This window comes from Dermacentor silvarum, chromosome 2 (genome assembly GCF_013339745.2).
Source record: "Dermacentor silvarum isolate Dsil-2018 chromosome 2, BIME_Dsil_1.4, whole genome shotgun sequence".
Classification (NCBI taxonomy): Eukaryota; Metazoa; Arthropoda; class Arachnida; order Ixodida; family Ixodidae; genus Dermacentor; species Dermacentor silvarum.
This window is the reverse complement of record NC_051155.1, coordinates 241,641,603-241,659,328: the sequence shown is the minus strand read 5'-3', so window position 1 is coordinate 241,659,328 and position 17,726 is coordinate 241,641,603. Positions and strand designations below refer to the sequence as shown.

General features: G+C 41.0%; 2 protein-coding genes across 3 annotated transcripts in view; one reads left to right on the top strand and one right to left on the bottom strand.

Annotated features, from left to right (window-relative positions):
• The window catches only part of LOC119442986 (spermatogenesis-associated protein 5-like protein 1), a 32,584-nt gene that overhangs the window by 4,641 nt on the left and 10,217 nt on the right, over nucleotides 1–17,726 (bottom strand). The window contains exons 1-6 of one of the 2 annotated variants that reach the window (XM_037708088.2): nucleotides 12,768–13,919; nucleotides 10,192–10,359; nucleotides 4,837–5,004; nucleotides 3,288–3,500; nucleotides 849–990; nucleotides 733–767 (exon numbers count right to left, since the gene is read on the bottom strand). In XM_037708088.2, the coding sequence (XP_037564016.1) occupies nucleotides 733–767; nucleotides 849–990; nucleotides 3,288–3,500; nucleotides 4,837–5,004; nucleotides 10,192–10,359; nucleotides 12,768–13,838 (1,797 nt within the window). In that variant the 5' untranslated portion in view covers nucleotides 13,839–13,919. Of the gene's footprint in view, nucleotides 1–732; nucleotides 768–848; nucleotides 991–3,287; nucleotides 3,501–4,836; nucleotides 5,005–10,191; nucleotides 10,360–12,767; nucleotides 13,920–17,726 lie in introns of those variants that run through there. The other variant, XM_049662495.1, reaches the window with a different exon arrangement.
• Nucleotides 14,356–17,726, top strand: part of LOC119442980 (alpha-catulin-like) — a 162,101-nt gene continuing 158,730 nt past the window's right edge. Inside the window, exon 1 of the mRNA XM_037708080.2 lies at nucleotides 14,356–14,433. The gene's annotated coding sequence lies outside the window, so the exon portion shown is untranslated. The remainder of the gene's footprint in view (nucleotides 14,434–17,726) is intronic.

The following is a 17,726-nucleotide window of genomic DNA, read 5'->3' as shown; positions in this document are numbered from 1 at the left end:
TCACTTTCATAGCGGAATTATATGTTTGAAAGGATATAAATGTTTCAATGAGGGTATTATGCACCATTTTTCATTTGATGGTATAATTCTGTAGAGAATAGAGTTGGCCACCAGTACATCTTTAGGCATAGCACATATGGTTATATAAGTCAAAGTGCCATATATGTGTTGTGCACAGCTGGAGGTGGGCGTATGTCCTGCAACTTACTCCCCCTCTACCACACCCACATTTGTTCTCTCGCTACTTCAAAAAACCCTCATCACATCTCACTAATTCCTTGCACCGCCTTCAGGATATTTCTCCTTCCACCCCTTCAGCCCAATGGTTCACAGATTGAAAGATTAAATCGTTGTGAAAAGTTAACGTTTAAAAGGAAATTCAGCTCAAGCTGTAAGTATGGCTAACTTGCACACTGTAGTCAGGTGATCACATGAAGTGTGATACACAGCAACTCGGTTCTTCTGTATGGAATATCTATTTTTACCGTCAAAATTTAGCTGAAAGTTCGCACATTGGTGAAAGGCTGTGAGAGCTAGGCTGAAACCTGGTTTGTCAATTAAATAAAAGCATTTCATGCCTGATAACTTTCTTGGCACTTAGTCTGGCTCACCCAGACATTAGTACTGTTAAAAAATTAGAAATATAGCTGCAAAGAAAGAGTACTTGCTCAAATGCTGTACCGCCTTTTATTGCACACCTGGAAACATGCTCTTCCCTCAAAGGAAACTCACCTGAACACGCCCAGTATTTTGAAGCACTCCAGTACCTGCAAGCAATGTATCAAGATTTTTATGCTGCAAGGATTGATGAAAGCATTGGAAAAGAATTATGGTGAATTTCGACTGACCAATCCCATCAATCTCACACAACAGTGCAGAGAGAATGCGTTCTTGTGCCCCTGAATGCTCGCCAGATCTGTGACCAACTAGAGTGTCCAAGTCATCCATGAAGATCGCACTAGGTGCGCGAAGCCTTGCTTGTCGAAAAACCTGCAAATTGAAGCAATTAGGGTGGTTCAAAATGACATATCCTTCACTCTTAAAAATGTCACATCCTTTGGTGCACACACAGGCACATCTCTAATATAATGCTATGTGCCAAAGATTTTTGTGTGAGGAATGCCCATGCACAGATTACTATTTTCCCGACGGGAAAGCAATAATCACACAGAATTAAAGAATGACTGTGAATGATGACACTTATAGTTGTGAACGGTGATGCTTATTGTTGTAAAATTACTTGCTAAAGGTTGCAAAACTTGGCTGCTAAACAATGGTAAAAGAATCTTACCATTTTATGAATTCCAGAAAGTGATGCTCCCGTTACATAACCATTATAGTTTCTTATTACAATGCACTGAAATTTCTGAACTTTTGGCCAGGACAAGCACTCTGTGCTGTGAACTGAAAAACTTATGTTTGGACATCTGACTACATAGAAGACACTTCCATGATTTATTTAGCCTTAATATTAAAATTTTGACATAAATACTCATTATTTTTTAAAGTGAAGCATGGTGTGGTACACATAATGAATATTCAGAACTTGCGTGAAGTCAACCATATATTCTTTGTCATAATGGCTGTGAAGCTTTTGGGTTGACTGAAATTCCCTTAAATGGTGAAACTTTTGCCAATATAGATTTGGTAAACTTAATTAATGACTATTTTATGTCCTTAATGGATGATAAAGGGAAACACTGAATCAATCTCAACCACTATGATTGTCTTTCCAACAAGCATGGCCTATTCAGACATTTTGTGTTGCATTTGTGTGTTCTGCTTGCAGCCTTTTCTAGTACTAATCGTCATAAAGAACTCATGATGCTGAAATTTTATTAAATTACGCAATGCCACAATTAGCTTATAAACATATTGACAACCATATTGACTCTTGTCATGCAGCTGTGCTGCAGGCTTTAACATTTCTGCTTTTGCTTTGGTATGTTGGTATATAAAGTAGTTTAAAGCATCCACAAACAAAGCGATTTCATCAGCCCCTGCCCTAGCTATCATAATACAAACTCAATGGTCGCAACTAAGTTTTCAATTATTTGTATTTTCTGAGCTAACATGGTAAAATCTTGTCATGTTTAACATGGCTGCATGGCTGTGTTATTACAACGAAGACTCAACACTACAAGATACTACTAAAGCACGTAAACGTTTTATGCAATCATAAGTTTTTATTGAATACTAGTAGTTCTGAAATTCTTTAAGTAAAACAGATTGACTTTATACTGTGTTCTTGTCATTCACAGCACATGCTTTACACTCAGTAACAAGTTCATTGCACATTGAAAAAAGTGAGAGTGCAGACAGAAGTGGATTGGCATATTTTATGAGCTGAGGGAGGATCACAAACATATAAGAAAAATAATGTAGCGGGTGAACAGAACAGCAGTTAAATTTTTCTGAGCTATGGTGACTGTGAAAGCATGGTTTTAAACATGGGTATGTAGAAAAAAAAAAAAAAAAAACAGTAAAGAAGACAAAATGCTCATCTGTTTGCAGCAAAGCATAGCGCTTATATTCCTTCCTATCTAAGCACAATGTATTAAGAAGCGATTCTTTACAGCTCACATTACGGTCTCATTTTGCATGTCATTAAAACTGTTATTTTTTCTTCTGAACCCTGACTGAATCTTGTCTTTTTTGCTGTGTCTACTTCACCTGAAATGGCTATTCACATCATTTAAGCTCAGTGAAATCCTTGGTATTAACTTCCATCTTTTTCTTCACCACATTTACAAGAATCCTATTACAAATACTTCTGACATTACTTGCAGCTTTGTCCTGAGGATTTCCGTCATCAGGGAAAAAGTTCAAAGTGATGTCACATAGCTGCCCTTGGGGAATGTCACACAGACATGCTTGCACGTCCAGTGGCGGCATGTCTGTGTGCACAGCACAGTGCATGACCCCGTCTCCCACCCGTACATGTGATTAATATCAAATGTTCCCAATGACACAATGTATTGCAAGCTACTGTGCATCACCACACTGAGGCAAACTATTATTTCTGGGCATGTGTGGCATCAGCATTTGCAAGAAATAAAATAAAATTACATCATTAAGATGACTTGGCTACAAAATTTTATACCAACATGAAGAAAACAGAGCTAGGAGAACAGAGCATACATGAGCACAGTTTGTTGGCGTTCCTAGTGCACACTAAGCTGTACTGACACGGCCCTGATGTAGAACCTGCAGTAAAAAGTAGTAAATCGATATCCTTCTTTCTTCAAGCATGGCTGGTTAGGAGAAATAGCAAAAATTAAACTTACTGCAGACACAACTTTCTCAGAATCCCCGACGAAAGGAGAGTAGACATCAGCTGCTCCCAACGAAAAGAGTGTGAAGCCTGGACAGCTACTGGCAGCCGCAAGAGCAATGGCAGTCTTGCCACATCCATGAGGTCCCACTAACAGTACACCTCTTGGCTGGGACACTCCAAGACGCCCAAATGCTGCTGGGTTCAGCAGAGGGCCCTCCAGAGCCTGCACACAATAATAATCTGACATCACAGCCGCAATACATGAGAGTGCATTTATTGCAGTATGAAATGTAGGAAGCTATGTCACTATGTCTGCTGCATACACAAAGTTATGAAATGGTGCCAGCAATTTGGCAAACTGTTATTGATTACAGATTCAACATCCTCTGCACTCTTAGTAGTTCCCTTCAGCATTGTGGAAACTATAGGCACTTGCAGCCAATAAGGAAGGCATTTATGCATGTGCTCTCGACTGCATGTCACATGAACAGTGTTTTATTCAGGAAACCCACAAATTGATAGATTAGGAAGCTGTAGCCACAATGGTACCAGTTTTAAGCTATTAAAGTGATATGGTTGTTCTAACAAGAATAAATACACTAGATTAAAATTATTAACAAATGGTTGCCAGAAGCCAACAGAATCTACTCATAAGAATGGGCTATTTCTACTAATATTGTGTTACTATGGCAATGTTTCCTAATATGCTGTGACATGCTCAAATTCAAGCTTCATTTTTTTTTTTTTAAGAGACATTTCCTCATTTCTCGGTAGAGGAGACATAAGGTAAAGCCAAACACTTGTGCACTGTTGATCTGTTGTTGGGAATGCAATATAAAATGTAGGAAAAGTGGCAAATTCATGGAGATGTGGGCAAGAAAGACATTGTCGTGTTTCATTCTTAATTTTCATTTTTATATCCTTAAGTATTCTACAAATCAGCATTACATAAAGGCATTACAGAAGAGCATTACATGTTAGGTGCAGATATCAGTATTTTAGCTACATGTAACTTCTAAAACACCATATATGTTGGAACTAAAGGCAATAATGTTTTGAAAGAAGTCAGAGAGAAAACTCAGGTATTAACTTAGATTCAAGAATGTGGTTCAAGGAGTCAACGTAAGTATGCTGTTCTAGAAGTGTATGCATAATTAGCAAGAGCATTGATGCTACTTTCAACCATTAATCTGAGGACTGTAGCTGTGACTACACCAACTGGCTGGATAAGGAAGTAGATTGGTCACACCTACTGCATAATGATAAGTGGTAAACTGGATAGTGGGAATACAAGAAAACATCCCTCCTAAACTCAGTTCAAGACTTTTGAAAGGTGGCTCCCCTCAAAAGTAATTTTAGTGTTCACAAACCTTGCAAATACTTTCAAATATTGCGAAACAATTCCTTTGTACCATTTGGATATCTACTGTTGTCAGCATCTTGACATAATAATTTGGAGTTGAACATGCTTTACACGAAAATTCTATTTATCACAAAATGGAGACTACACGTCAATAATAAAATCTTAAGGAAGCACTGAAAACATCGCCAGTACTTACTGTTTGAAGTTTCTTTCTTATGCATTCAATGCCTCCAAGTTGTTTCCAAGAAAATCGAGGAACTACTTCAACTGCAAACTCAAGACGACTGTTTAAGTTGGACTGAACTGTTGTAAGAGCTGCTTGGAAGTCTTCGCTTGTAATGAGTGCCTCATTGTCACTTGAAGGCTGTGCCGAGACAGAAAATATGCATGCAAAGTAGCATGAACTTTGATGTCAGGGGTAGTTACATTACTTCTAAGACATAACAAAATACAGTTTTTAAATGTGCATCTCTCAAAACAGGAGTCAATAATATAGAAAGCGAAGTGACAAAAGATATCCTAAACCTTGTGAACAAAGGAATACCATGATTACTAAAATAATAAATTAATTAATGAAGAAGCAAAAAATTGTTACTTGTTCACTGCAGTTAAAGGATACTAAAGGCAAACAAAATGTCTAGCCACAGAGATAGAACATCCTCCTCAAAATCTATCGGAATTTGTAAAATTGTGAAAAGTTGCAATGCTTGTTCACTGAAGTTAAAGGATACTAAAGGCAAACAAAATGTCTAGCCACATAGAACATCTTCCTCAAGATTTATCGGAATCTGTTTTGTACCACGAGATGACTCAGTCACTGAGAAAATTGGAACTAATGACAGCCTATATTTCTCAATTTAATAGAGCACTGACACAAAAATTTTGGTGCTTCACATTTTTATTGCTTTATTAGGCAGCAGTTGATTCCATAGTTACGGTATGAAGCCTTAATTTCTTAAGTACATAAGGAATAATTATGTGTCTTTTTTTAATGCAACCAGCTCAAAACACGCGCCAAGTGCAGCATGGCTTTGGGTATGAAGCAGGCAGGAGCTGACATTGCTGCAAATGGACATGGTGGTCGCATGGTACCACAAATCACTGATGTATCGCAATCCTCCAGTCAGCCTGGTATAGTGAAAGTAGGCTACATTACAATGGTAACGCCGAAAAGAAAACTGATAGCACATTGAACAATTTTTCGCACAGCCAAATCAGCCCTTCTGTACAACTTCACCCTGCGCTTTTGACATGTGCATTTGATGTCGCCTAAACATGGATTAGATGGTCCTGCGTTGTTACTTTTCTGGGAATATACAGCACCCTTTTCAACCTCCTCTCGGAGTATTTCCATCAAGTGGGGCAGCTTTGGCAGTGTACAAGGCTCAGTGAGAGTTTTAGCAGCAGGATCATGGTCAACAACAGTCTAGTTCTCTAGTATGTCGCAATGGGGATGCATATCCTACAGTGGGCTGAGAGGTGTATCCAGCGGTGGCTTGCAATACTATGTCAACACCACCTCCAATTGCTGTGACATCGCCTGCTGCCCACTATGTGGCATAAGCCACACTATGCTTGGCACATATTTTCAGGAGCTGGTTATATAAAATGTGATGTGATCAAATATCCCTTGCATACTCAAGAAATTGAGGCTTCATATCCTGATTACAGATGCCAGCAGTCCGTTAAAGGAGGAAAAAAATATTGTGTCAGTACTCCTTTCACCGCCAGATAAAAGAAATCATGGTGGAAAGAGAAAAAGAAATCTTAATATGATAAGAAAGGCAGAAAGGTTGGTCTGAAGCATAATAGTTAATTTCTTTTTCTCATTCAGGTAGCTTAATCAGTAAAGCACTGTACGCATAATATGTGGAAGATGTAGGTTAAGCTCCCACCTGCAGCAAATTATGTTTTCGTTTACTTTCATTAGTGTTATATGAAACGGTGTTCCAAGGAACAACGTTCCTGGAAATAGTTCCTTTTGGGAGGAACGTCACCGTTCCGTTAAGGGTCGGTGGAACTGTAATGGTAACTTGTTATGTTTACCAAGGAACGGCAGAAGGAACGGCTTTCCTTCTGTAAAAGTTCCACGGCCTTGAACAGACGCATGCACGTACACAGCACATCATGCAGGGCAGATGGGCGCAAAGAACTACCGCCTGCCTGTCACAAGACTATGGTGTATTTTTTTTTGTTAATTCTCCGTTATATTTTTTAATGACTAGGCTTCAAGATGGTCATGTGACGCTCCCTCCTGTAGTTTCTTTCCTCCATGCCAGCATGCTGGCCTGCTGCAGAGGAACGATGACATCAGGATCACAGCGCCACTCGAGGGACTTCGCGGCAGATAGAAAATTTCTTGTTCAGGCACCAAAGCCTTCCAGCTGAGGCACAGAATGAGCTGTCGTGGTAGCTGCTGGTGCCATTTGACTACCCGCTGTCGCAGATGAAGAACTTTAATGAGACTGAACCAAATTTTGCTCAAGTAGAACATGGCAGTACCCTAAAGCACTTCGGTGGACTGGCTCTTCAACATTGCCAACGAAGTGCTGACAAAAGACAGGTTCGTCTGTCGGACACCAACATCGAGATGCCATTCTTGCAGAGTTCAAAGAAGGTACTTTACTAAGTTGCGAATATGTATTCTGGACATTATTTTTCCACTCATACTTCAATATTGAATCAACATTCATTAAAAACCTATGTATTGTTCCTTTTGATACGGTTTCTTGTGCAAGAAATTTAATTACCTTGGTGCATGTGAGTAACTTTCTATTGACTGCGCATTTGAAAACCAAAGTGCAAAGTGCCATATATGTTGCACTTGTAATAGACAAGCACCAAAGTTGCAGTTAGACATGTCTGGAGTGCGTCCGGTGCTCCCTGAAAAAATTCGTCTAGATGCGTTTCTTTGGATTATTTTTATCTACAGATAACCTGCAGCCAGCGATGTTAAAATTCGTATAGTATATGTAGTACGATGTGAATCTTAAATTGCTCACTTTATTATGACTCAGGATTATCCGACACTATATTTTAATTTTAAAAAATCAAATGTAAGGTTAATGTAACTACACGTTCCAATGTTCGAAGTGTAACTGGAATGTGTTCCTTTTGCATTACAGGAACTCGTTTCAGGATTGGGAAGGAACGAGATTTGAGCTTTCGTTCCTGCTTTAGAGAAATGTGTAGAACACTGACTTTCATTATCCTTTACCTAATTATTTCTACATTTAAATTAAACATGCCAATTCTTTTTTTCTTTCTCTGGCGTCATTGTTTGTTTTTTCATGTGGTTGTAACTAACAAAAAATCGAGACTCTCGAATCCTGTATTCTTTTCGCTCATTGCATAGCAAGAGCCATGAATTTGGCAGTCTTAATGCCATAAGTTAACATATTAGGGTTTTTTGGGCCAGTTGCCTTCTCTTAAGCTCACATATTACGTGATGCGTGTGGCCAAAAGTGGATGATTGTGGATGATTTCCCACATCCACCACCTTGGTCATGAGCGGTGCTGCCTAACTCTCCTAGGGCTAACTTTGTACGCATACATAAATACCCAAGAAAGTGGACGAAAGCATAGTGGCATGGCACCTTAACTGGTAAAATGCAGCATGCATAATGCGAAAGATGTGGGTTTGGCTCCCACCTGCAGACTCAGTCTACAAAGTGGTGGTACCACTGCTTTCTCAAGTTTGCATTATCTTTAGAACACTATTCTGTCAATTTAGCTTAACTTTTGACCTTTATTTTCTCTATAGACATATCGTGCAGGTAGGTGATGAGATAGGTCATTTTTTTACTTCAAACACAATACAGTCGACTTCCGTCAATTCGATCCCCTGACGGGACCAACGAAACTGGTTGAATTATACAACAGGCAAGAAAAAAAAAAGAAAAAAAAAAAAAAGAAAAAAAAAACCCCGCCGAAACACGCCATTGATTTACTTGGCACTGGTGCCTTTAAAGTTAGATTCAACGCAATACAACAATGTTATGCGGTGAAGCATACCAAGCGGGATTCAGAGCTTTAGGTAAACCCCGTTTGTTTGTTGGCTTTAAATGTACCCTGACCTTTCGAAGTTTTCTCCTTTTACCGATTTCCTTTTCGCTAGCTTTCCCGAAGCACAGATGGTTTTTCTCCGCTTTTCGGTGCACGGCGCGTGCACGCGCATATAATTAAGAAACGCGTGCTAGGTCTCATATACGAGACACGCATGTTCGGCGAAACGAGGGTTCAAATCGTTACACCAACGTCACGAACAGCTCTGTATAGCTGCCAGTATGCTTATTAGGTATCTAGATGCTCGTACTGTGACCGCAGGCGGCACGTGCACGCCTGTATAATTAAGGAACGCGTACTATGCCCTGTGACAGCGGCCCCTTTCCATTCTTGGTATGCTGTATTGCGGCGAAGCTAACAAGTTTGAATTATCCAGTGAAGCTCAATTTTGAGATCGAAATAACGGAGGTTCGGGCCAATAGAAATGTATGGGCGCCGGCCGGGGCCTTCGATCGGGATCGAGTTAACCGAAAAATCGAATTAACCGGAGTCGAATTAACGGAAGTCTACTGTATTTAGTCCATATTCAAAATTACCCAGCATTAACATAGCTCCTTCAAGAATGGCCTTAATAATTAAGCTTTAAGGCTGTTGTTATGTAATGTGACAGTCGCTTCTCTTTATATTGTAACTGGCTGTGGGCATATAGTCTTGAAGAACAAAAAGTTCAGCAAATTGATGAGCACTCACAGTGGCAGTACAGTACAAAAGAAATAGACGCAGCTAAGGAAAGGTCAGTTCTGTGTTTTGTCATTTCCTTAGTAGTTGTGTTCATTCTTTATTACTACACAGGCTAAGTGTTAAATTGGGCAGCCTATTCTACATATTCTGCACAAAGAAATATGTTGACGCTGACTAACCATGTGACCTGTATGATTGTAAATGATTTTTTAACGAGTTCATTACTTTAATGATATTTGTAAATGGCTTAAAGTTTAAAAAAAATGGGCTCCACAAACAATGCATTTAAGTTATTTGCATCCATACATCCATCCATACACAAACAATGATCATCATCTACCTTGCATGCTTTCTTTTCTTTAACACTCTGTGCTCACTACATTCCTGTCAGGAGTGATATGCCATGCTGATATGTGGATATGAACTAAACAGAGTGGCCGCGCAACATTAAATTAAATTTTAGAAATGCACACAATATAGATAACGATTATTGTTTAGGGGCGAAATCAGCCCAACGAGAGACATTTTTTTTTTCACAGTGCAATGTAACAATACCCATTCAGTGCTTGGGTTTCATAAATTATGGAGCCTGCAATTCATTCTGAAACCTGAGACTGAACCAAAAAGGGAAAATAATGAGTTTGGAATAAAAAGCCAATTAGAGTATCCAAAAAGGAAAAGAATGTGGAGCTGAATTAATGTTTCCTCTTTGTGTGCAATCATCCTCACTACACTGCATGTCATTTTTAATTATAGTTTTCTCATACTAGGGTAGAGTAACAGCACAGTTTTAAAATGTACTTACAGTTCGCTTTATGGCGGCCATCAGAGACTCTCGAAGAAGAGTCATCATGTCTCCAAGGACAAAGCCAGCTGTTGGCAGCACAAGATGGCTCAAGTCAAAGCCTAATTGGCTTCCAACTGTCCTCATGATGTCAGTTCTCTCTTGAGTTGACAATGCACCAATCAACAACTGAAAGATAATAAGTTCAAGGCAGTCATGCACAGACCAAGGGGGCAGAAAGGAACACTATTTTGCAGCGGCATCCTACATTCTATTCATTTTTTTTTAACCACATGACTAGAGCTCTTTGATCACCGTCCTTCAGCTGTGCTTTGGTGGCAACGAATGGTGCTAAGGATGATATGACAGTTTGGATTAGATACATGTCATTTGTGCTGTGAGCTTTAGAGATGATCAGTAACTACCTACCGTGGCTGTGTTGTATGGAGAAAGTTATCCCTCCATTCAAGTTAAACCCGCTAATGTGCTACTCTCTGGCATTAAGCCATCCCTTGTGAGCCCAAACCAAATGTATCATAGGAAACAGAATAATGTTTAAAAAAAATCACAACCATGTGTTTTGTGTGACTCTCGACATTACACTAGACTGTGTTTGGTCAGTCGAACCTCAATATAAGGAACACAGGTGCAACAAACTATCAGATCTGATGAAGCAAATTATAATGTTTCTCACTAATATCAGCATGTAACAAACATGTTTATAACGAATATCAGAAATAAGGAAGGCGTTTTCATGTCAGATGTGACTTCGTTATAATTAGTCCAACTCTATATGAATTTTAGATTGAGAGTTTCTTATCGAAATCAACCAAATAGTTATGTTAGAAATGGATGAACACATTTGTCAAAGATGCCACTGTCAGTCCATCTTAAACATTTATTAGAATGTGTATGCACATTCTAACATCACCTCTGACACCTCAAGAACTGCCTCTTTAGGTTGCCCAGTTCAGTAGTCATTTCCCTGCAATGTGTATTGCTTACTTAAAATTATTTACGTGCTTATATATGCACACTGTAATACATAATGCGGGAGGTGCAGAGAAATCTAAAACTACTTTTTTTTTAACATGGCTAGTCTTTTAAAGGGCCATAAAACACTTCTTGAACATAGTAAGAAAACGCTGCTGATCTGTCATAGAGGCTGCTATGAACATGGGAGCCAAATATTACTGCACTGCATGCAGAAGGGAATTTACAATCTTGTGTCAAACACAGCGAAAAATCGCTTGCCCTTGCTTCCGCAATGCTGTCACATTGAAAGCCGCTGGCCGACCAATGCTATTGGCTGATCTTGTGATTGCGAGAGCATTCTCAGTAATACATAATTGCTCATTTTTAGTTAAATATGTAATAATAAAAATAATAAATAAAAGTAATGTCCGTGTCCTCAAGTAATCCAGCTCAATAAGTAGATTTGTGCAACAGTCGAACCCGGATATATCGAACCCACATATAACGAATTATTATGTATAACGAACAGCTGTAAAATCCCCCTGAAATAAAAAAAATATTAAATCTGTATTTCATTTATCGAATTTCCTATATGTCGAACATTTTTGTGATCCCCTTCAGATTTGATATACCTGGATTCGACTGTAAAAAATTCTGTTATCAAAATAAAACAACCAGTACACTGGAGCCCTTGTGGACACTTCATAACATAAAGCATGGTTCCAAGGCACCTTACACTCAAGAATCAAGGACAGTACAGAAACAAAATGTCAGCTGCAGAAAGACCCAAGATGCAATCACAAAATTTTGTAGGAGACGTCAGTGCCCTTTATTCTCCATAATTTCTCCACAAGCTTATGAACTTTATTTTTTTCAATGCCCTCCAGTGCTGCATTGACATTAGCAAGTTACACAATTTACACAATAGGCCAGCAGTAACAGTTACAAACTAGTGACAACAAGAAGTCACATTTATGTGGCTTGTTGCAGATAAACAGGAAATATTTTGGAAAACTACTGCGGCATGAATACATGTTCTACTCTGATAGAAAACTGCCATTCCAACTTTTTTCCATCAGCCACTGAAGGACAAGTTTAAGAATAATAATTGAAATTGTTGCTTAAATTTTATTGGGCATAGTAACACCCAGAAAGATCTTGTAACTTCAATTTTCTATGCGTCCGTCTGGTTGAGCAATATTGCTAACGGAGTTGTAAAAGTGTGCCCGAAAGGTAAGTGTATACTGTCTACATCCAAAATTGTCTACTGTCTAACAGTGTTTTACCTGCACGGCCAGCTAGGTGAGAGAAGTAGCATTTTGGGAATTTTACTTTTCTCGAGCAATTTGAATGGTTTCTTTGCAAATGTGAATTTATTAAACCGTGGTGGCTCAGGGGTTTTGAAGTTCTGCTTATGAGCTGAGGTCACAGGTTCGACTGCCAGCTGCATTCCAATGAGGGCAGATTGCAAAAACATTTACTTAGTGCGCTTTGGGTTATATTAAACTACCCCAGGTGGCCCTCCAACAGCATCTTTTATAGCCCCTGTTTTGCTTAGAACGTTCTAGTTCAATCTTGTCAATCCATCAAGCATAAATTTCATGTTCAGGAAAACAAATCACCTCCTTGTCGAAGCGTCCCGGCCGCCGCATGGCCGGGTCGATGCTATTCGGACGTGTCGTCGTGGCGACAACGAAAACGCGCCTCCTGTCTTCCATGCCATCCATGAGCGTGAGCAACTGTGTGACCAGCCTGTTGGTGTGGTGCGATGAAGTTGACCCTCTCCTGACACAGAGAAGGTCCACGTCCTCTATTAGCACGATGCAAGGCAGTACTTCGCTGAGCGTCGCAGCTTCCAGAAAGATGGATCGAAGCAGGGCTTCGCTTTCTCCAGGAGCCGAACGACATAGCTCTGGTCCTTTGACGGTCAATAAGTGAGCGCCGCACTTCTGAGCCACATGGCGAACGACGCTAGTCTTACCAGTGCCCGGAGGTCCCGTTAGGAGAATTCCACGGTGCAGTCGCAACCCGACCGCCTCGAGGGTCTTGGGATATTTATGTGGAAACATGCACAACTTCCCAAGTAGTGCCGTCGGTTCTCGCAATGTCTGCTCCCAGATGTCTGAGAATAGCATGCGGTTGATCACGTCAGAGTTGTAGGTGACGCGTGCAATCGTTAGTTTAGTGTTACTAGTCACTCTGCAGGCGTCAGCCGACGGCGAGACTTGGTCGAGGACGATCGCATGCACCGCACATAATCTCGAGAGGGGTCGATTAGAAGGGCAAACAAATGTCGACCCGCTTTTCACGTAATATTTTCTTAAAATTCGGGACAGCCAGTAGGAAAATCGCTCACTACGGATCCCATGCCACTTGATCAAGTCATGAGCAGACTGAAGCACGACCGTGACAACAACGCTGTCGGCAGGCTGGCTTTTACCCAGAAGTTCGACATGAACAGTGTTATCTGTAGTAACGTTGCTGTTAATTGGAAGTTCCACTGTTCTGTCGACGTAGGCAACGTCGCTTGTGTAACGATGCGGGTAGACGACGCACAAGTACGCTTTTCCAAGCACAGACACTCTGGCGAGCGACCGCGGCATACAGTTTTTCGAAAGTAAGTGTGCAACGGGAACCTCACAGATCTGCGATCCTGTGAGACGATCTTCACTTCCACCGTACGTTAATATCATGATTTTTTCATTATATGCAACCACGGAGTAACTCACGGCCACGGAGGCCGGGCGTGCGGCTGTCAAACGTAAACATTAACACGTGCTATGCTGCCGCTCAGTGCTGCCAACATTTTTCATTTTTCTCCCATGTAGAAAACGACCACAGAATATTTATGTATGATGTGTTTTAGAAATAAAATAAAGCTATTGTTACAACAAAAACAGTTTGTTAAGCTTTTGTCAAGGTGGGTGAAGCACATGAAGGTAAACCGCAAGCAACTGACCTGAATTGAACAAACCAAAACATTATTTTTAAAGTCATGACAACGTTACATAACAACATGCATAATAAATACAAAAAATACGAAGAAACAAAATTATGTTTTATTTGTACAAAACGTCACAGTTATTTTTACTATTAAAGAAAATAAAGCAATATTTTTTTATTGTTTTGTATTTTGTGAGCGATTACAGCGCCACAGAAATCTACCCGAGCGCTGCCCTGGCGTCTGTTTTTGCCAAAATGGCTGCGGCCTGTTGTGGGTCGGACTCTTGGAATTTGGACATCAAAATCAAGTCCATAGAAAAGACCATCGCCCCCCTGGTGCAACAGGTGAGATTCGCCGGGCGAATTTCTTTTGAAGAGCTGCCTTTGCACTGTTCTTAGCCTCGCTACGGATGGGGCGGGTGCGGAAATTTGCACAGATCGCTGCTCGCGTGCCTGGACGAGCGCATTTTCGTCTGCTATCGATGCTTGGACGCAGACGATTCGCTTCGCACCGAACGCCGGCACATCGGGCGCGCTGGCTGTTTGCTCGGATAGCAATGATTCGCGCGATTCGCTGTGGATTCAAATGGCTGATTTGTACGGCGCGAATGTATTACTCAGGTAAACCATCAAAAGAGAAGCTTCACGCTCTGCTTGCTTAGAGCAATTCCTGGAAACACCGGCTTTGGGGTTCAGCGCTTGACCTTTCCTTCGAAGCGAGCATTGCAGTGCGCACGCGGAAATAGCGGAAAACAGTGGAGTTATTTATCGGCTTTGTGAAATGTACTTTAAAGGTTGGCCAGCTCGAGCATTGAATTTTCGTTTACACCCGCTCTGTGCTCCGAGCCGACTGAAAACAAGAGCGCTAAAGAGACTTACCGTATGGCCGCCGTGCACTTAACTTATGGCTCCTCCTAAAGGAGGTGTGTCTTGTTTTCAATGGTTTAGTTTGACAGTTTCTATTATCCCTACGAGTGGCCAGATGAAATAAAAATCACCCTCTTTTGTCCATGGGGAACAGTTCAAGCAGCTTTTGATGCAATCGGAGACGCCTTGAACATCACTAAAGCTTACATATGTTGGTTTAAATAAAATTTAAGAAATGGTTTGAGCGCAGTTTCTTTTGAATTATTTTTGTGGCGAGGAAAGAAAGTGATAACCTTGCGTACTCGTTGAACAGTCCTCAGTATAAGGAATGAGAACTGGAAACGATGGTGGTCCAAACAGTGGATGCGTGAAGCTGTCGGTGCAAGAAATATTGTAGATAAATTTTCCATTGGCGGCAATTAAAAAGAAATCCCCTATGAGTAATTACCTAAAGGTAAAGACGAAATCAGGAAAGAAACAAGTTACTATAACTCAAAGAGACGCTCTCTACTTTTCGAAGTGAGATCAGAATGCCTTAGAACGCGTAGTTATAAAGCCAGGTATACACCAAGGAAGGAGCTTGTGCTTGCTGGGGTAAAGCTAGAGGAACGATGGATGGATGGATGTAAAACTTTAATGAAAGTCCTGAGGTACGCGACTCAGCGCGCAGCGGGCCGCTCCCACGTTGGGACAGTCAGGCCATGCCCGACCGCCGCATCGTGGGCCCTCTGGACAGCCCATAGTTGCGCCCCGGCATCGGGGCTCTTGATAGCGGAGAGCCACTTGTCCTCATTTATTTGTTCCGTGCCTCGCAACGAGGGGCAACGCCAGAGCATATGGTCTAGGCTAGCGAAGTCATTGCAGTGTCTGCAAGAACTACTGGCATAAGTGTCGGTATAAAGATTGTGTAATAAAGCCGGGCTGGGATACGAGCCTGTTTGCAATAATCTGAGGGTCAGTGCCTGCGCTCTATTTAACTTCTTGTGAGGAAGGGGAAAGTCTCTCCTGCCGAGATAAAAGTGCTGCGTAATTTCGTTGTATGTTGTGATAGAACATTTTTTATTAGAATGTGAACATATCTACCGAGCTGTCGGTTTAGGCTCAGCTGGCCTTTTTGAAGCCCTTGGGTTCAGGGAGAGCAAGGGGAAAGTAAACATGTCCGCAATAGAGATTAGTGAAAGCGATTGTAGGTTTGGTGACAGAAAAGTATGGGAAGACCGCAAACAACGGAGGCGTACAAAAGCGAAGTTCCCTATAGTGATTCAGAATGTTTGATGCTGGGAATTCTTTGTGTACGTGTTAATCAAGAAAGAAAGGTAGGTAGGACATTAGGCAAAATACGAAAAAGAGCTTGGCAGCGCAACCCACCGCCCCAGTTTCAAAGGGGACGCTCATAGCATCCATCCATCTATCCATACCACAATGAGCATGACAATGAGCATAATTTTATAATGGCGTCGTTGAACGCGAGGCTTTAATGCGACGACAGCGGCAGAGTAGAAGGACACAAAATTTAGGCTTTATTTCGGGGACAGGACTGGTTCTCTTTATGTTTCGTTCGTCTACTTTCTTGTAGCGCAGGCAAAATGAGAGGGACACAGAAAGGCACATTAGACTAACACACAGCGCTAACTTTCAACAGATTTATTTCCAGTTCTTGCAGGCCTACTTATACTCTTCAAAACGTCACAAGACACGCGTACATTGCTCGGCAAATATTAACAAAAGTGGGCAAACTGCATGCAGACACATTTGTGGCCACACTGATTATTTAGAAAGGTGTCCGTTCAACGCGAACAGAGGTGATCGAGCTCTTTTAGTGATAAAGAAATTGGTGGCTTGCTGGCGCATGCGTCACCAAATGTGGCTATGTTCGTAACTTTCACAGTCCTTTCGAACTTGCTTCTACTCATGATAACAGTTTCTTTAATGTGTGTTAGACGTCACCTGAGACGTCACTTGAATTTTGGTGCCATAACGCCGCACGGTCGTCGAATTTTTCGGCCCATGAGCCATCTAAGGCTTTCGCCTTAAAAATTTTTTTTGTAACGATTTTGATGTGGGCATTTTCGAGACAACTTTACGTAACGTTCCGGCTTTGTTGCCTTTCGGAACAATCGAATGTCTAGCGATCGGCCGTCGCAGTTTGTTTCTTTTTTCCCTCCATTCTTGGGCACTGGCCGGGTATTACATAAACATTGCATGATATTAAACTTTGCATAGGATAAACATAAACTTAATTGTGTACGTCGCATTTAGTTGTGTAGCGTTTGATTAACAGCTTTGAAAACTTCGCTTCACATAAGATTCACAGCCGTCAGACCTCCGACAACTTGAAATCGCAAGTCTTCCAATCGTATTTTGCATCGCGATTTTCAAATGTTTTTTTATATATATATGCGGTAACACGTGATATATATATGCATCAGTAGTCATTACCTTCGCGAACACAGCACACTGACAAAATGTACGGGCGTCCTCAAACAACATTTTTATATTGCAATGAAGCGAGGTGTTGGAGTTGTCTTAATTTTTTTCCCTCTCAGGTTCTTCGCAATCCCCTTATCGTTCACACATTTTATCATGACCTGATTATGTGAACACACAAATAGTGTACGCTACGATGTAAGCCTTGGACACGACCGCACATTCCTGCCGTAACTGCATGTGTGCCTGGCGACAGGCGAAGCCATCCTCTCCGACCTTGTACACTTAGCTCGGAACTTCATCGCCGTTGCACGTAGCCAAAACGCAGTGCAGATATGATGCAA